Source organism: Rhinoraja longicauda, chromosome 17 (genome assembly GCF_053455715.1).
Source record: "Rhinoraja longicauda isolate Sanriku21f chromosome 17, sRhiLon1.1, whole genome shotgun sequence".
Lineage (NCBI taxonomy): Eukaryota > Metazoa > Chordata > Chondrichthyes > Rajiformes > Arhynchobatidae > Rhinoraja > Rhinoraja longicauda.
The window spans coordinates 27,161,162-27,181,937 of record NC_135969.1 but is presented as its reverse complement, the minus strand read 5'-3'; the positions used below and the strand labels follow the sequence as shown (position 1 = coordinate 27,181,937).

At 42.4% G+C, this 20,776-nt stretch overlaps 1 protein-coding gene across 12 annotated transcripts in view; it reads right to left on the bottom strand.

The window, feature by feature from the left end:
• LOC144601899 (inositol 1,4,5-trisphosphate-gated calcium channel ITPR1) overlaps positions 1 to 20,776 on the bottom strand; it is a 446,238-nt gene that overhangs the window by 211,357 nt on the left and 214,105 nt on the right. For 9 of the 12 annotated variants that reach the window (XM_078414430.1, XM_078414435.1, XM_078414431.1 and 6 more), the window contains exons 35-39: positions 16,834 to 16,954; positions 15,016 to 15,200; positions 13,625 to 13,773; positions 11,890 to 12,001; positions 6,596 to 6,631 (exon numbers count right to left, since the gene is read on the bottom strand). In XM_078414430.1, coding sequence (XP_078270556.1) covers positions 6,596 to 6,631; positions 11,890 to 12,001; positions 13,625 to 13,773; positions 15,016 to 15,200; positions 16,834 to 16,954 — 603 coding nt within the window. The remainder of the gene's footprint in view (positions 1 to 6,595; positions 6,632 to 11,889; positions 12,002 to 13,624; positions 13,774 to 15,015; positions 15,201 to 16,833; positions 16,955 to 20,776) is intronic. The other 3 variants (XM_078414436.1, XM_078414441.1, XM_078414442.1) reach the window with 1 other exon arrangement.

Here is a 20,776-nt window from a genome sequence, read left to right as displayed (position 1 = left end):
TACTTTAAACTTAGAGATAGAGGGCGCACAGACCAGCAATCACACCATACACTACCACTATCCTACACACCAGGGATGATTGACAAATTGTACTGAAGCCAATTAACCTACAAACCTGCATGTCTTTGGAGTGTGTGGGGGGGGGGGTGGGAACCGGAGAAAACCCATGCAATCAAAAGGGAGAACATACAAACTCCGTACAGACAGCAGCCGTAGTCAGGATGGAACCCGGGTCTCTGGGACAGTAAGGCAGCAACTCTACCACTATGCTGCCACATAATCTAACACTAATTTTCACATTGCCATTTGTGGGACTTTTCTATGCCTTTGTTTGCTGCCATTGTTTCCTTCATTACAAAAGCAGAAACATTTCAAGTATTATACATTAGCTGCATTGTGTTTGGACAAATTGCAAACTTAAAAGAAACTGTAAACAAAATGCGAGTACTTTTCTTCCTTTCACATTCCAGAAATTCAAAAGCAATGAAGGAGGCTCTTCAGTCAGTGTGTTGATGCTGGCTTTCTAACAGAGCACGTTCCTTCCACATGGCAGAGAAAGGATTAAAGTTACTCAGGAAACTGGAGTGACAAACACTCACTGGTATTTGAAACAGATGATCCCTGGTAAAGAACACATATTTGTGGCTCAAGCTGTTTGGTCACTTATCCACGCAGTCAGTTTTGATGAAGGTAAAAGCAAAGGCTTCTTCGAATGAAAATGATGGCATTAAACCAAACAAAAATGGTCTTCTGACCCGACAAGTCTGGGCACCCCTGTGCTATTACAGCATCGGTAATGAAGCGCAGACTCATGAAGCTCTACCATTCACAGCAACTGGTTACCTGGAACACATTTTGGTGACAAGGCATTAGCTACAATGTCCTTTAGGAAGAAGTCCTCAAATGAAGTCAACATTTTAGTTTAGTTTAGTTTAGAGGTACAGTGCAGAAACAGGCTCTTCGGCCCACCGGATCCGTGCCGACCAGCGATCCCTGCACACTAACACTATCCTACACACCGGCAACAATTTACAATTTTACTGAAGCCAATTAACCTACAAACCTGTACCTCTTTGGAGTGTGGGAGGAAACCGGAGCACCCGAAGAAAACCCACGCAGGTCATGGTACAGACAGCACCCGTAGTCAAGATGGAACCCGGGTTTCTGGTGCTGTAAGGCATCAGCTCTACCGCTGCTCTACCACCCATTGTTGCACTAAATATTCATCTTGTGCATAACAAGGGCCCCATACGAAACAATGGAAGTCATTGATATTACTCAAGAATAGGTACTGGCTTCAACAGCAAACAGAATCATCCTGTTATTTAGAAAAAAAAGCTATTTTATTTCTACTTGAGGTTGCAGATGGAATATCGCTCAATGGTCTCATCTGATGGCAACTCGAACAGCAAGGCACATCCTTGGTATTGCACTGGAATGTCAATTTATATCACAGACTCATCTCAGATGGCGCATCGTTAATGCTATCTTGCCTCAAAGGCATTATTGTTACCTGTAAGAGAACTGATAGAAATACCAAGTTAGAAACTGACTGCATGGGATTTTTGAAGATAGACATAAAATGCTGGAATTGAAATATTTGTAATTGACTCTCTGGATAGTTGCCATCAGACAAGACTCTCTGGATAGAAGGAATGGGTGACGTTTCAGGTCAAGTCCCTTCTTCAGACTGCCATCTGCAGTTCCTTCCTACTAGTTGGGATTTTTGTTTGGGAGGTCAAAGCCAGTCATGCTGACTTAGTTTGTTGTGCACATGAAGGTATTTATTTCACAAAATGCTGGAGTAACTCAGCAGGTCAGGCAGCATCTCAGGAGAGAAGGAATGGGTGACGTTTCGGGTCGAGACCCTTCTTCAGACTGATGTCAGGGGGGTGGGACAAAGGAAGGATACAGGTGGAGACAGGAAGATAGAGGGAGATCTGGGAAGGGGGAGGGGAAGAGAGGGACATAGGAACTATCTAAAGTTGGAGAAGTCAATGTTCATACCGCTGGGCCGCAAGCTGCCCAAGCGAAAATTGTTGTGCACATGGGTCACTTTGGAAGTTACGAGAATCAAATCGCACTACAAACTATGGAGTCTCAGCTGGTTCTTCAGGGTAGTAGTGAGAGAAAGCTGAGGTCAGAAGTTCTTGCTTTCAGATGAGCCTGACTCTATTATTTATTTCAACACAGGTGACCATTCAGCCTGTGCACACCAACTCCAACCCCACCAGTCGGAATCCCACTTCTCCGGCAAATTATGCTTGATGTCCCTTTGGTTATTTTTACACTTAACTGCACCAAGGAAGAATTCAGAAAAGCCAACTGACCCACCAGCATGTCTTTGGAACTGGTGAATAACAGTCATGGGGAGAACATACAAAGTCCATACATTGCTCCCGACGTCAGGAATGAACCACAGTCTTGGAACTATGAGGCAGCAACGCTAAGTGCTACCTATTAAACCAGAGAACCGACCTGAAGTTCAGACGAGTAGAGAAGATTCCGCAGCACAATGAGAAGAAATACCAGGACACTTTGGCTCATAATAAGAAACCTGAACAGAATGGTCAAGCATTCAACTGCTTGCTGATCGAATGTTGGCTCATGGGCAAGCAATACTTCAAATGGTAATCCTCATTTTCAAATCCCACCAAGACTTTGCCACTCTCCATCTCTACAACTGCCAACATAATCCTGTGCCTTAAATTTTGGATATTTTGGACATTCCCAACTTTAATTACTTCACTAGTAGCTGTCATGAGCCATAATTGCTGGAATCTCCCCTCTGCCTGCTTCCTCCTTTAAAAACATGGTCCTCAAAACCAATTGCTTTCATGTGGCATGAAGAGGTGGGGGAATCCATTGGAGGAACTGAATAATAAGGGTCTGGCATTGTGTAGGAAGGAACTGCTGGTACTGGTTTACACCGAAGATGGACACAAAATGCTGGAGTAACTCAGCGGGTCAGGTTGCAGCATCTCTAGAGAGAAGGAATAGGTGAGGTTTCGGGTCAAGACCCTTCTTCAGTATTGGTACTGATTGGTAGTGGTAGACATACTATGTAGTGACTATGTATGCCATTTTCCATCTTTCAGAGGACTGGTTTTTAACATGCTTGTGAATTATGTAGCTGAGTAAGCAACATGCCCACCTCGCCAGCAGCATTGGAGTCACAATCAACTTTTAGAAATTTAGTTTTGTTTCACTCTCAATTTTGAAGAAATTCTGATTTCCAAATCAGCTAGAAATACTGAACTCTATTACATAACCGCACTGGATAGGAGGAAGGGGTTTTCTGGAGGAGGAAGAAAAAAGAGCAAAAAAAAAAAAGGCATTTGTCTTGCTCTGAAACTTGCTATTTGTTGTCATGGAAACGAACGGGTGGCAGTCTAATTCCTTGATCAGCCAGTGGCTCAAATAGCATCACGGCTTCAAAGGAACTCAAGAGAAACACCCACTTCCAAGAAAACAGTTGCTGAATTGCGCACAGTAACAAAAAAAAACTTAGCTTCATTGTGGTACTACATTAATTAAGGAGTATCTCAGTTTATGTATGCAAGCATTTGACAGGCTGAACTTCCCACCTCTCTCAGTTTCTCGCATCAGCCTGCGATGCATTGCCAATACATCACAGTAACATTCTCACTCACCGCCACCCCCCCTGCAAATCCACTGGCAATTACTGCTGAAGGTCGCACATCAGCTGAGGGGCCAGATTCCAGGAAACAAGCAGAGCTTATGTAACTGGATGACAGGCGCTGGCAGCCGCCCAAGAATCGTGCAGAAAGCAGAGGCGGATAGGAGGACAACCTTCTGCAGTTACATCAGACTCCACTCGTTTTTCCCCAGTAGGAGGGAAAGAAAAAGCTTCAAACAACCCGGGGATAGAGTGTATAATCTGCATCAACTGCCAATGCTTTTAAATTCACGCAGTGGTTGGTCTGTGATTTGGAAAGAGCCTGTGCTGTGTTCCTGTGCGTGTGACTGGTGGTCTAATCTGCACCTGCAGGTTCAGGTTTTCTACCTTTGAATTGCTCCAAAATCCTTCTCTGCTGCTAACAAGTAAAAAAAACCTAAATTTACTAAAAAAGTAAATTTACTTAATCAACTTACTAAAAAGACACTCCATTTCTTCTCTGCAATTGTTGGAGGTCCTGTGTCAGTCCACAGCTCATTATGAAAGCTGTCCTGGACACCATTTGTCATTACTGAATTAGAACATGCAGCCCATTTGCCAGTCTCTGTTTCATCACCTTGTTGCCAATGATAAACACTGCAAAGGCACATTGTTTTCACGTGCACCAACAGGCAGCCATGGCTGTCAGAACCCACCCTCATTCAGATCTGCCTAGCCTTCACTAAACCCTATCTAATCCACAAAGCCACTACTTTATTTTATTTTATTCTAGTTTAGTTTAGTTTAGAGATATAGGTGCAGATTCAGGCCCTTCGGCCCACCGAGTCCGCGCCAACAAGCAATCCCCGCACACTAACACTATCCTACACACACCAGGGACAATTTACAATTTTACCAAGCCAACTAACCTACAAACCTGTACTTCTTTGGAGTGTGGGAGAAAACTGAAGCTCCTGGAGAAAACCTATGCAGGTCACAGGGAGAATGTACGAACTCTGTGCAGATAGCATCCGTAGTCAGGATTTAACCTGGGTCTCAGGCGCTGTAAGGCAGCAACTCTATCGCTGTGCCACTGTGCCATCCATACTTTACTTTACTCATTGTCATTTCTTGCCGTTGCATGATAATCTCCTGCATGATAAGGAGATCATGTCATTTGCCTGGGCAAATATTACAACCGCATTTAATTAAAGCTCATCTGAGAAATTGGTTGCTAAATTCCAGCACGTGACTAACTTTTCATTGGTCCTAGTGGCATTGGTTATCGAGTTATTAAAGCATCAACTTCCTCAATCTTGTATCAAATTCCATCCTCCCCACACCTTTCCCACCCAAACAAAGCACCACTGTACAAATGCATATTGGGCAAAAGTGGAAAATGGGCAATGGTGAAGAGGCAGGATTTGCAAACAAAGGCCTGAAGCGTTAGGAAAATCGAGACACCTGCAACATTCAGAGCAAGAGATCATCTTTGATAATTGACTAAAATGCATACTGCAAACAAATCAAGTATTTGCCAATAAATGTTACATGAACAAGACTTGATTTCATAAATATTAATTGATTCCTTGGGGATAACATCCCATACATTGATAAGTCAAAGGAAACAAAAGCACAAGAAAGATAGAGCCATAGAGTCTTACAGCATGGAAACAGACCCTTCAGGCCAACTTGCCCATGTTAGTGCTCCCAAAATGCAACAGCTCACATTTTCCTGTAGGTAATATGTTTCCAAACACTTTTTTTTCAAGAAAGCTATTATGGGATTTCAACCTGGCCAGCAAAGCCTGCAAAAGAATGTCCATTCTTATTTGCCCTTGAGAAGGCAAGCCACCTTCTTGAACTGCCACAATTCCTCTGATGAAGGAAGTCTTACAGTATTGTTGAGTCGGGAAATGATGCAAAATAGATCCGGTAAACAGTCTAAACCCTCCAATTGCTTAAAAAAGTAAATTCTTTGATGTAGCAACTCATTGTATCATCAATTCGGAGCACTGTGCAATAGGTTAATGTTGTACGATGTGATTTTCATATAGGTAAACCCTGATTAGTCACAGCAACATTACGTTGGAATGTTTTGGCTTTTTCTCGAGATGCCACCCAAGGTTTTTTAAATGATATAAACACTTTATGGAGGAAGACAGAGGAATAGATAGCCTGAGTAACTCAAGCAAGAGGCTCATCTGATGTCACCAGACTTTGGCCAGGTTTGTGAATGCCAATAGAGGCCAATGACAAGATGAGATTACAGCTCTCACTCCAGTCAAGCTCAAAATACTCAAAACCTTTTCAAAATTGCATGACACGGATTGCCATAATGGGATGTTTGTGATCAGGCAATAAAACCAATACCCACAGACCAAAAATAAAATGCGGCATCATGTGACAGGTGCCATATTACCAACAATATGCAGATTCCTATTCAATAAACTCTTCAGTAAATTACAATATGGTCTCAACCACCCAACGTCAGTACAACCCAATATATCAGGGTTCTAAATTGATCGTCCAGCTTAGATTTTTACCAGTTCAACAGGAGTGGATCATCCACATTATCTCCCTTATTCTCAGCTTGGTTTGTGGATGACCCCTACCCTTAAATCTGCAGACATTTAATGGCTGACAACATTTACATGCAGGAACAGGCACAGCAAATCCAGTTTCTCTTCGATCATGAACACTCATTTCTTGCACTCCATTGAGTCACCGTGGTCACGTTTCTCTCCATCACGCCCCCCACCCGCCCCCAGATGTATATTGCAATCGATGGACAATGCAAGAAGCTGAAGCTTTGTCATTCTGCAACTGAGGTTTATTTGCCCACGCCAAGCAAGGGGGCAACAAGAGCTATTTCAAACTGACAATGAAAACAATCACATGGAACGCAGAAGCACTAAGCAGCAATACTAGAGCAAACAACAATGACGTATAAAAAGGTGAATAAAAATCATCAACCTCTGCCATATCCAATTCATCGTCAAATGCAATAAGCTGTTAAAAGAAAAAAACAGGAAACACGAAAGTTGAGAATAATAATCATTAGCATACATGCTGGTGCAAATCTTTTACTTAGTGTAGGCTGGGTCAAATGATGTTGAAGCTTAGCTAATATAATTTTGAGATTGGGTGTGGAAAGAATGCAATGCAAAATGCAATTTGCTATTTTTCCAAGAGATGTGGAAGTAGGGAACAGCATGTAACAACTGAATTGGGAAACTTAAGTGGAGATGCAAATTCTTAAAACAGTTATAAACGCAGAAGACCAATACAGCCCCTCACCACTTCAGTGAAGGAACCATATGGACTGGAATGACAATTTGAGATGGATTTAATTTTTATCCAGAACACGGCCCACACTGGAATCAAGAGAGTCAAGAGTCAAGGAAACTTTTACTTGCAGCAGCACAACAGAATATGTAAACATAGTACCCTCTAAACAATATAATAAATGATAGAGGGAAAAAAATCAGTGTGTGTTCACTCGAATTCCACATCAGACCCACACATGGCTGGAGCAGAAATGCATTTCAAAAATCCTGTCTGCAATTCTGTGTGAGGAAATGAGACAATGAATCATCTTTGTCTTTATGTTACCTCCCCCCCACCACTCCCCAAATTTCCACTGCTTCCTCACCCCTTCTCTGAACTGTCCCATCAACTCCAGCTCTGAATACAGTTTTTGTGGAGAGCTGGAATTTGATCATGATACTTAGAATCTTTAAGTTAAGATCATTCTATCCTAAAATATCTTCAATTGGAAAGACTTCAAAGTCAACTATAAATTGACTGAATCTCAACTGCTTCACTGAGCACTCGTGGACATTGGACAGATCGAAAAGCTAGGCTGGACTTTTATGTGGTCAGTGAGAAATTTAGCAGTCACTTCAGCACAGAGGTTAAACACGTGTTATCATTTTTTCATTTGTTTTTATTAGAAGCTGTACAAAGTTACCTCACAGGTGTTAAAACCGCAAGCTTTTCTTTTAATAACCTATCACAAATTTGATGTATTGTGACATTAGACACCTAAATTCCAATGCCACATGTTAGTGAATGCACAAGTGTGCATGTTTGTGTAGCACATTGTAGTGTGACCTCCATTACAATCTCCCAAAATCTGCCCCCTTGTGGAAGTTAACTTCTTTACTTCAAGTAACAATAAATGTTAATGAGCACTGCTTTCTTTGCCTTTATCTCTTTATCTCCAGATTGAAATCATGACAGGCACTTGAATTTACACCTTTTCACAACAATATTAATGGGAGCTTGTAAAGTTAGTGTTAAAATTCTAATGCACAATTAGGACAAAGGGTGGTGCAACGAGACCTGGATGTGCTTGGACATCAGTCACTGAAAGTAAGCATGCACGTACAGCAGCCAGTGAAGCTAGCTAATGGCATGTTGGCCTTCGTTGTGAGAGGATTTGAGTTTGGGAGCAAGAAGGTCCTACTGCAGTTGTACAGGGCCCTGGTGAGACCTGAAAAATTGTGTGCAATTTTGGTCCCCTAATTTGAGGAGGGACATTATTGCTATTGAGCAGTAATAGGTTCACCAGGTTAATTCCCAGGATGGCAGGACTGACATATGATGAAAGAATGGGTCCACTGGGCCTATATTCACTGGAATTTAGATGGATGAGAAGGGATCTTATAAAAACATATAAAATTCTTAAAGGATTGGACAGGCTACATGCAGGGAAAATGTTCCAATGTTGGGGGAGTCCAGAACCAGGGGTCACAGTTTAAGAAGGGGTAGGCCATTTAGGACTGATGAGGAGAAATGTCTTCACCCGGAAGGTTGTGAATATGTGGAATTCTCTGCCACAGAAGGCAGTGGGGGCTAATTCACTGGATGTTTTCAAGAGAGAGTTAAATTTAACTCTTAAGGCTAAAGGAATCAAGGGATATGAGGGAAAAAGCAAGAACGGGGTTCTGATTTTAGATGATCAGCCATGATCATATTGAATGGCGGTGCTGGCTCAAAGGGCCGAATGACCTACTCATGCACCTATTTTTGTATGTTTTTACCATTGTTTTTCTTTCCTTGTCTTTGAGGAAAAACATTTTTTTTTTTTGCCAAGAGTTTAATTGGTAAAAATAAAATCAAAAGAAAAATATCCAGTTCTTCAGTTCCGGCGGAGAATGCGTCGAGTATCTCTAGATATTTTTAAATAATTTCTTTAATCATCTTGCCGATACAAAAGCCTTTGTGCAAATATCACTTCTTTCACAATTAAACACTGAAAGTACCATCGCCGCGTTGAGATAATAGTAAGCAGGTGCAACGATGGACATGAAAGGAAAGATAATTTACGGAGCAGAATGATGCAAAGAATAACTATTTCTTCTCTCTCCAGAGATGCTGCCTGTCCTGCTGAGTTACTCCAGCATTTTGAGTCTACCTTCGATGTAAAGAATAACATCCACTAAAGGTCAAAAAGAAATTCTGCACAATTTCATATCTTTCAAAATGAAACAAGCTTTGCTACCTGCAATGATTTTTTTGAATGAAGTTTTCTCACATGAAGTCAGTCTAGTTCATTTGGTACAAAACATGCAGCTTGAGAAGTAAGTGGCAGGAGGGTAAAGGGGTAATTTAGCAGTCTTAAGATAGTGTTCAAGTTTAGACGGTTCCTTCATTGTTGCAGGGGACTTTAATCACCTACGAGCTGCGCTTCGCAAATTCCACCAGCATGTGCAGTGCCCTACCAGGGGCTCAAACATGCTGGATAAAGTGTACACCAACGTAAAGGACGCCTACAGAGCTCTCCCCTGCCCACCCTTGGGACAATCCAATCACCTCTCACTGTTTCTACTGCCCGCATACAAATCCCTCATCCGCAAGACCAAAGCTACAATTAAGACGGTCAAAATATGACCCGAGGATGCCACCCTACAACACCAGGACTGCTTTGACCGCACTGACTGGGACCTGTTTGCACAACAGGCCACCTGTGGTTCAGAGGTAGACTTGGAGGAGTACACATCCTCTGTGCTCTTCTACATCAACTGCTGTGTGGAGAATGTCACAGTGGACAAGGAAATAAAGATGTTCCCAAACCGTGGATGAACAAGGAGGTACAGAATCTGTTGAGGGCACGCAACAATGCCTTTAAATCTGGTGACACTTCAGCATACAGTGTTGCCAGGTCAAACCTGAACAAAGGTATAAAAAGGGCCAAAGACACCCACAGGCAATGGGTGGAAGACCACTTCAATACCACAGACACCAGAAGCATGTGGCAGGGTGTCAGGGACATCACTGACTACAAGAGCAGCCCTGCCTGCCCCCACAGTGATGTCACACTAACCAACGAGCTTAACACCTTCTTTGCCCGCTTCGAAACTGACAACACCACCATGAGTGGAAGAACCCCAGCCGAGGCGGAGGGACAGGTCTTAACATTGAGCACACAGGAAGTACAGTGCGCTCTGCGAAGGGTCAACCCACGCAAGGATGCAGGCCCGGATGGAGTTCAAGGAAGGGTACTTAGGGGCTGTGCTGAACAGCTGGCTGAGGTATTCACCAGGATCTTTAACCTGTCGTTATCTCTGGCTACGGTCCCCAAGTGCCTGAAGTCGGCTATCATAGTGCCGGTGACGAAAAAAACAAAAATCACCAACCTGAACGACTACCGTCCGGTTGCCCTAACTCCTATAATCATGAAGTGCTTTGAAAGGCTGGTCCTGTCACACATCAAATCCAGCATCCCTGCCTCACTGGACTCGCATCAATTTGCATACAGGGCAAACAGATCCACAGAGGATGGCATCTCTCTGGCTCTTCACACTGTCCTGACTCACCTGGAGAGACAGGGCACGTACGTGAGGATGCTATTCATTGACTATAGCTCTGCCTTTAACACGGTCATCCCCACCAAGCTCATCACCAAATTCCACCAGCTAGGTCTCAGCTCGTTGTTATGCGACTGGATCCTGGATTTCTTGATGGAGCGACCGCAGCCAGTGAGAATGGGCCCGCACCTGTCCTCCACTATCACCCTGAGTACCGGCACACCACAGGGCTGTGTTCAGAGCCCCATGCTCTACTCCCTATTCACACACAACTGTGTTCCTGCATTCGACACCAACATCATTGTCAATTTTGCAGACGGCACAACGGTGATCGGGCTGATCACCAACGGTGATGAAACACACTATAGAGCGGAGGTGCAGACCTGGCGGACTGGTGCTCAGATAACAACCTGTCCCTAAACACCTCCAAGATCAAGGAGCTGATCATCAACTTCCGAAGGTCACTTAATGGGGAATACGCTCTGATCTTTATCAACGGGGACAGTGTGGAGAGTGTCCAGCTTCAAGTTTCTGGGCACTCACATTTCGGAGTGGTCACATGGTCCACTAACACCGCTGCGCTGGTCAAGAAGGCACAGCAACGACTGTTTTACCTGAGAACACTGAAAAGGCGGGACACAGACAGAGAGAGGATGGGACACACAGAGAGGAAGGGTGGGACAGACAGAGAGGGTGGGAGACAGCCAGAGAGAGGGTGGGACACAGACACAGATTGGGCGAGACACAGACAGAAAGAGGGGGGAGACAGATATGGAGCGGGTGGGGGGAGCAGGCAGACAGAGATCGGGGGAGACAAACAGGGAGAGGAGGAGACAGATAAAGAGGGGGAGAGAGAGAGAGAGGAGAGACAGATAGAGAGAGGGAGAGATGGACAGAGAGAGTGAGGGAGACAGAGAGGGGGCAGACAGACAGAGATAGGGGTGGCCACCAGCAATTTTAATATGGAACTCACTTTTATTTTATTAAATGGAGGAATGGTTTAGATAAAGCAAGGTCCATAAGAGAGCATTCTATTACTTGGTAAAGGAACATGAGTATTGGAGATACACAATATTGGATGGATAGCAATAAAACAAAACAAAAATATACATCGATTTCAGATCATCACTTATGGTACGTAGATATTAAACGTGGGAAAATATTTTCATTTTCAATATCTGCTCAATTGTCTATCTGGACATTCCATAATTAGTTATAGCCTTTGGGTCATTTGCATCAATCTTTAGAGTAATCAAGCATTTTAAATGAATGGAAATGGATATTTCATCTTGTACTACACAGTACATTTATTTCTGATCAATTAGTGGCACCATTTCACATTGACGAAATCTTCGAAATGCTTAAATTTCAGATGTTTGAAAAAAGAGAGAAAAATGGTTAATGTTATTAGTTAGAGAAATACTTCTGAAGGAGTATAGCAGAAACAAAAGGTACCTTATCTCCATATCCTCGATCCTTGGTCATCATCTCCCGAAGTGTCTGCAGAACTTTGATGCATAACTTTTCTTCATTCTCTTCCAGAAGCTGCTTTGTGTGTTTAATTAGCCTATTAAAAATAAAACCAAGTTCTCATTCGCAAAATGATGCTAACTGGGCCTCTTAAATTTTAATAGCACAATTATCAAGAGAAATTATCAAAAAGAATTAAGAGGCATTTTAACCAAATGCGGAAGTGGTGCATCAACATCACCCTAGAGATGGGCAATAAGCAGCTGTGGGCTGCTGCAGCTGACGACACATGACACAACAAATTTCAGATGGAAGGTCATTGATATGCAATGTTAATACTGCTTCGCTCTTCAGAGCTCCTGCCCAATCTAGTTTTCCAGTATTTTCTGCTTTCATTTCAGATTTCCGTAACCTGCCATATTTATTTATGAACAAAAATCAAAATAGGACAATGAAAGAAAAATATATTAGTGATTTAAGGACACCGCGGTTTTGAATTGACAGCAGCTACAAAATGCTTGGAGTTGAAAACAAAGCAGTGTCTACACTATTTCTCAAACGTGTGCACACTCACACTGTTAGATTCAGTTCAGCTAAAGCAAGGGAGATTGAGGTAAGGGGTGACAAAGACACAAGCACATGTTATAAATTGATAGAGTAGGTAATTTGTCCCTCGTTGCCCATCCCCCTGCCCCCGTCAATAAATTAACCTTTTCCTCAGTGCCATTTTCCTGTACTGACCCCATATTCCCACATATACAACATATTTTGATCTCCTTCATGAACGTATTCAGTGAATGAGCCTTTACAGCCCTCCTGGGGAGAGAATCCCAATGACTCATTATCTCTGGCAGACTACAGAATGATTGTCATGAGTCAAGAGTGTTTAAATGTCAGATGTACCAGCATCACAACAATTAAGTTATTACTTGTTGTTGCTTTGCAGGCCTATTAATGCAATAGCACACAAATAAATACATAAAAATCAATAATAAAATAAATTAATATCAGTAATTCTAGGTAACCAGACCATAATAGTGCAAAACCGAAATCCATTGTGCAACAAAAAACATAGTAGTCCTTAGAAGATCATAATTGCTGAGGTTTTCCAAAGTGAGGGTGAGGGATGGAGCAATAGGTATCTTTGATGGTGGGGTAGCAGTGGTCAAGCCCTCACGTGAGACCATGTTCCCATTTCTTGATATCCCACAGATGGGAAAACATCTTCAATTCAGGCACTGTAAAAAATGTACATGCTTCAATGAAATCACAGACATTCTCCCCAGCTACTTAATTCTCCTCCTGGTAGGAATTGAGTGATTATATTGTGTGTGGTAAAGAGAGCTGAGGAATTTATGTGATTCCTACTTGATCCATCCTTCTTCCTTTCGAAAGATGTTCATCTCCTTGTTGACTCATTGATGCCCAGTATTGACTCAACAGGTCACAGAGCACTGACGAGATGGGAATGAGAAGACAACTGAAGTCAGTCCATTCATCACTACTGCTCCAACTTTCAGTGCCATTTCTTCATTTAATTAAGTCCTTGGATATATTGGGAGGACAATCAATAGACCTGCCTCCAAATCCACTTCCAACCCTAGCATCTCCAAGGGAAAAAATTATTGATACTGCTACGTTCTCTATTAATTGCAGCGTATTCAATGCTACGATTTAGAGAATAAATTATTTCATGTGCAGAAACCGATTGAGGACTTACTTGCAGATAAACCCTCCACTTTCACACTTCCGCCTTGCTTCAGTGTTCTCTGGGAAAAGCAGCTCTGGCCGATGGAGTACATCAACCAGTACAGAGAGTTCAGCCTGGACAAGGGGTCGGAGTCTATCTTCAAGTGCGGACACTATATCCTGCATTTCAACAAATTATGCCGATTAATCTACAATTCCATAGATGCAAGTTAGACCTTCACAACACCATACCTGAAATAGTCGACTCATGTCAATTTTCAATAGAATTCATCCACTTTCATTGGGAACCCATTTAAGCTATTGATATATTGCCATTGCAAGATCATGCCTGAAGGATTATGATTGTACCACAGAAAGCAGTGCAATCATTTGGATGGGTATATGGATAGGAGAGCTTAGAGGGATATGGGCCACATGCGGGCAGGTGAGACTAGTGTAGATGGCGCATCTTGGTCGGCATGGGCAAGTTTGGCCAAAGGGCCTGCTTCCATACTGTATGTGTCTATGAATTCTAAAATATTTGCCAATTCTAACACTATAATTTAAGCAGCAGTAATTGTATTGTATGCATTAATACTAAGAGGCCATTTGCGTGAAAGAAAAAAATTGAAATTAGAATAGTTCCCTCCCTCTCAACTCACTTTGTAGAAAATGACCCTTATGATGAGGATAAACTGGATACAGTACTAGACTAGGAAGAGCTAGATTCCTAACTCAGATGAGATGGCAGATGGGATGCTACGATTTACCTCATCAATCCAACATTATGGATTTAGAACACAGAAATAGCCTGCATTTCCAGCTCTGTTCACACATTTATCCTCAAAGTGCTTTAGCTACATTAATGAATATTGCTGTTATGATCACAATAGATTAGTATTATTGCATTTAAAAATTGTAAATGCAGTATATAGTTGATTAATTTTTGTTTTGCCAAAATAAATAGCCAGGTTTCTCCCAAAAAAGATACGTTTTTTCTCTCAGTGGTTGGGTGTCCATTTTGCTTTTAGTGAGCAATGCTGACCAGGCAAGAACTCAGCTTTTACCCCACTTCCACCTCAAATGCTCAACACAATTCATATCATCATCAGAGTGCCCATGAGGGAAGAGAAACAAACTGGGTGGATTATTGATACAAAGAAGGGAAATGTACCACAAATTAAATAACCAATGAACAAGCATAATAAAGGGAAGATATGCAAACAGACACGGTACCATCAGAGAAAGAAGATCTTCAAAGAAAAAGCACAGAGCTGCAGAAAGGAAAAGAATGAGAGAGTCTTAGGATGACAAAAATATGGAAACACCACCAAATAAATGAGTTGAATTCACTACAAAAATTCATTCAAACCGATGATGTAGGACATTGCCGAGTTTTGAGACCTACACTTTTTTGCTTACCTGCAATCGCTCAATAATATTCCGATAATCTCGAGAGGCGGCAAGAACGGAATCTCTCCGAGCGGCGTTCCGTGCCGACATTCGCCAACTCATTGCGGTCTTCTGTACAATGTTGTGAGACTTGAGGAAGAGATTGTTAACCTGACTGTCCAGGTCTACGGGGATGGCAATGGCTCGGCTCTTGGCTGTAATCGAGATCAAACAAATTAAAGCAATGACGCATTTGAGAACAACATAAATGTAAATGTTTTAGTGACAGCTCTTATTGAGCTCGAAGACAGTTATGCTGAAACATTCTAAACTCAGTGAACAAAGGGCATCAAGCTTTCTCTCAAGTAAGGTGGTGGCTTGCTTGGCCTTGACTACTTTGGCTGGACACCAGGATAATTATGCATTCTAACCAAGGAACTGAGAATTGAATAGTTTAGTCATCAGTTAATTGTCTAAAGCCAATTACAAAGCCATTTAAATAAAATCAGGTTATTTTGTGACAGATAGGGAGGACTCTGGAGGGCTCTGTCTCTTTCCTTCTCTTTCCTTCTCTTTCCTTCTCTTTCCTTCTCTTTCCTTCTCTGTCCTTCTCTGTGGTTTTGCTGCCTTTGAGACTGCTCATTTTCACTCTCTTCTAAGTTTTTTCTGAATTTCCCACTTCCACACCATGCGGCAGCCATTTCTCCAAGGAAAGCTTTGCAGGTATGTGCAACCTTGGTGTATTACTAGAAACTGCTTCCACTAGCTCTGCCTCCAGCAACAAAGTGAAAGGATAATTGACTAGCAGTGGCAATCACTTTATCATCTTTTGGTAGGCGTGGGTGAAGTCAGTGCCTGATTTAACAATGCATACAGTACAAAATCTTGTCCCACATCTCACTCCAAGATCTTACACCATGCCTGGCTTATAACATTTCCAAATATTAGCAAACCATCACTAGCTGCTTATGTCCAATAACTAATGATTTAATCTCCTTCCAGACATTTTGCATTACTCAATTTATGTCATGATACATTCTCACCACCACAGCTTCCACATAACCTGACAATTAATGTAAGACGGTTCAGCAGCACAGTTGCATGCTTTTCTTCTGTGGCACCTGGTTTCATACAGCGCCCTGGTTGATGAGACCTAGAGACTGTAAAGCCATGAAAGAGTTCACACGAAGTAGATTCTGCCGATGCTCTAAATCAGAAGCTAGTGATCAAAGATCTACAGCACCAAAGTGGCCATAGGTTGATGCAGAAATGGGGTAACTTCAATACCTGGCAGACTAGTTTAAAAAAAAAATTAGGATGAAGTAGAGGAAGTTCATTGCACCTTCAGATCAACATCCATTCATCAGAACTGATGACAGATCTGACCTGAAACTTTAACCCTTCACAGATACTGCCTGATAGTTATTGTGTTGTAGAGTCATACAGATTGCAAACAGGCCCTTCAGCCCCACTTGCTATACTGACCAACATGTCCCATCTACACTAGTCCCACCTGCCTGCATTTGACCTCTAAACATTATCCTATCCCTCTAAACCTATCCTATCCATGTACTTGTCTAAATGGGTTATTTTAACGTTGCGATAGTATCTGCTAAGTATCTGATCTGATTGATAAAGAATGTGAACAATGGTCACAAATTAACAAAAGAGACAGAGTAACTCAGAGAATAATGGGTGGTGGTATATTAAAATCAGATTTTTTTCCTATTGCAACAGTACCCTGTGGCTTTAGGTACAGTGATACTCCTCACAGAGTTGTAGCAGAATATAGCATCCTATAATAGTCTTGCTGTCAGCCCACACACCAGCTGCCAGTAAAATACTTACCTACTTCTGAAAGCACCTTAATGCAACTCTCAACCGAAGCCTTCTGGGTGGCAGACAGCCAAGGGCAGTGGTAGACTCTGAACACTCCTTGCAATAGCTGCACGAAGATCGGCTGGCGAGTCTGAAGAATAAAAAAAAAAAACAGTTTGCTTTACACCAAATGTTTATTGAAACAAAAATAACCAAAGGCTACCACTGGTGCACTGTCACAGCAGAAAACACAAATAGTTCCTTTCCCGAGGGAGTTTCCAACCACAACATGCAGCACTGCTGAAATACAGAATTAAAACTTGAATTGTTAAGGGTGAGCTAAGCCCAATTTCTGATACAAGGTTATTAAAACTGAGAAAGTTTTCAAAGGTTGAATATCAAATGTAACACAAGTGCAGTCTAAAAAGGAATATCCACCACAGACCATGTAAGTGGACAGAATCTGCTCCCTCAGAGAGGGCAACTGTGGTTTAGGCGATATCTTAGAAAGTGAATCCACTGCAAATCTCAATTGTTAAGAGTTTCTATCTTAACCTTACCTTCTCGGCTGAGGAAGCTCCAGACAGAAGACTTGGGAAAAAAAAAAAATGTCGCAACGTCATGGTAAAAGAACAGATACCATGGGTCAAATGGTGTCTGATTCTGCACTCTGCTGTCACGTGTCTGTTTGGCACGATCACCGTGCCACCATCTTAGCAAAGACCTGCTTTAAACATACATTATGATATGGAAGTGGCTTGAGAGCAGTCAGTGTTACTGTCGAAGAAGTACTGAAGGTATTGTCGTGTATGAAGGTAGACAAATCTCCAGGGCCTGATCAGATATATCCAAGGACATTGCGGGAAACTAGAGAGGAAATTGCAGGAGCCGTGAAATTTACGAGTCGTCCTTAAATCCAGGAGAGATGCCGGAGGACTGGAGGGTGGCAAATGTTGTGCCTCTTTTCAAGAAGGGCGGCAGGGAAAATGCTGGGAACTGTAGGCCAGTGAGCTTAACATCTGTAGTTGGTTGAATAGGCTGGGTCTCTATTCTATGGAGCGCAGGAGGATCTTATAGAGGTGTACAAAATCATGAGAGGAATAGATCAGGTAGACGCACAGAGTCTCTTGCCCAGAGTTGGGGAATTGAGGACAAGAGGATAAACAGTAGGTTCAAGGTGAAGGGGAAAAGATTTAATTGGAATCTGTGGGGTAGCTTTTTCACACAAAGGGTGGCGGGTGTATGGAACAAGCTGCCAGAGGAGGTAGTTGAGGGTGGGACTATCCCATCTTTTAAGAAACAGTTAGACAGGTACATGGATAGGACAGGTTTGGAGGGATATGGACCAAGTGCAGGAAAGTGGGACTAATGTAGCTGGGACATTGGTGTGGGCAAATTGGGCCGAAGGGCCTGTTTCCACACTGTATCACTCTATGACTAACCTGCAGTTTTCACCAAAAAAACAAAGATTGAGAATTATCATATTGCAAATCTGGGCTCAACCACCTGATGATTAAATGGGACTGGTAATTAGTTTCTGGACAGCAGCTGGAACAATGAACTTAATCGAAAAGTAAATCTTGCATCTTAACACAAAATCCAATTTGGCAATTATTTATAAAGGAACTTGATAATCATATTGACCGAGAACCTTAGAAGATCTAAGGAAAGAACGAACACATATAATTATGATGGACATCTGGTTTTTCAAAAACTACCCACGGGGCACCATGGTGGCGCAGCGGTAGAGCTGCTGCCTTACAGCGCTAGAGACCTTGGTTCGATCCTGCCTACAGGTGCTGTCCGTATGCAGTTTGGCCGTTCTCCCCGTGACCGCATGGATTTTCCCTGGGTGCTCCAGTTTCATCCCACACTCCAAAGACGTACAGGTTTGCAGATTAATTGACTTCGGTGAAAATAGTAAATTGTCCCTAGTTTGTAGGATAGAACTGGTGTACGGTGATTGCTGGTCAGCGTGGACTTGGTGGGCCGAAGGGCCTATTTCCACGCTGTATCTCTCAACTAAGCTAAACCTCAATGTAGACACCACAGTATTTGTAATTGGCCTGACCAAACTGACATAAACCAAGCAGATATCTTAAAAAGCTCAGTATGGGAGCATTTAGTTGATGATATTGTATCATGTGAATCTGGGACGTGCCCCCACCCCCCCCCCCCCACCAAAGAATACTGTGGATTTTAGAAGTCAAAAATAAAAGACAAAATACTGAAGGAAGGCTGTGAGCTGAAATGCTAAATCATTTTTCTCTGCACAGATGCTGCTTTCCCTGCCAAGTATTTTTAGATCTCCTTATTTGTTGATGCATAGGCAAGAAGGACTCTCATTAAACTCAGCTGATTATTTCTTCATGGTTAAGTTTATGGAATGGACCCCTTTCTAATGCAACAAAAGATAGATTTACAACATATTGAAATCGGAAATTAGTTAATTAGGTTTTGATGTATAATAAAAGAAAAATGACCAGCTGGTTAATGGAATGTTGAAAGGCAAAAATGTCTGTAAAAATTTATATTTGATCAACCTTTACTTTGAGATTAACATCAAGCATCGACAAATCAGTAACAGAGTTTAAGTTAGGGTGGCATGGTGGCGCAGCGGTAGAGTTGCTGCCTGACAGCTCCAGAGACATGGGTTCGATCCCGACTTTGGGTGCTGTTGGTACCAAGCTTGTATGTTCTCCCTGTGACTGTGCGGGTTTTCTCTGAGATCTTTGGTTTCCTCCCACACTCCAAATACATACAGTTTTATAGGTTAATTGGCTTGGTATAAAAGTAAATTGTCCCCAATGTGTGCAGGGTAGTGGTCTTAGGCCCTCTCGGTCATGGCTGACCATGGGTGATGCATCCTAGTTGGCTGCTTGCTCCACACCTCGGCTAGAGCAGCGTCGCTTGTGGCTGAAGAGACCAATGCGGTAGTGACAGTCTCTGTCGCAAAGGTCACATTTGTGTGTGGTCTCTGGTCTGTTGAAGTTGCTGCGCTCCTTTCTGCGTGCCCGCTTGTCTGCCGCTGCGTTCATCAGTTTCTCTTCCCCCTTTTTGAGATGTTGGTTCAGGGTACCTCTCCACCTTGTACAGTCAGCTGCAAGTCTCTCCCAGGACTCCATAGTGGTAATGTGCGGGGATCACTGGTCGGTGTGGACTCGGTGGGACGAAGGGCCTGTTTCCGAGCTGTATCTCTAAACTTACCACAAGACCATGAGAGATGGATCACATGACCATCATAATTTGGTCAGATTGTTCCATGCTGCAGCTCTGCAGTCCAAATTGGGATTAATTCACTCACTTTTCCACTCAATCTATTAAAGCTGATTTATTAATAAATTTGTCTCAACTACATTTTTACTTAACAGTTATAATTAATGCTGTTTGCTACCCAGTATGGCACAGCTGGTCGCACATGAATCAGAGGGTTATGGTTTCAGATCCCAATACATGATTTGTGCTGGTAATCAACACTGTACTACATGTACATCTGCTGCCATAGGCAAGTGTCATCTTTTACTCGGGTGGATTTAAAAAAAGGTCCCATACGACTATGCTAGTGAGAGGAGATTTTACATGGTGTCCTGGCCAACAAATTAACCAAATATTATCAGATTAATTATCTCCCTACTTGGAAGGAGGACTTTGGTTTAGATTTATTATTGTCATGTGTGCCAAAGTATAGTAAAAATCTTTGTTTTGCATGTTGTCCAATCAGATCAGGTAGTACCGCACATAAATAAAATCAAGTCAAACTCAAGTACAATAGTGGAGCAAAGGGGAAGATATGGAGTGCAGATTATAGATCTCAGCATGATAGTGCATCAGTTCCACAGACCAAGGCCAATGTCCACAATGGGCTAGAGGTGAATTGGACAGTACCTAAGCTTGCAGAAGGACCATTCAGAGGCATGACAAGAGAGGAAGAATCTGTTCCTGAGTCTGGTGGTGCACACTTTCAAGCTTCTGA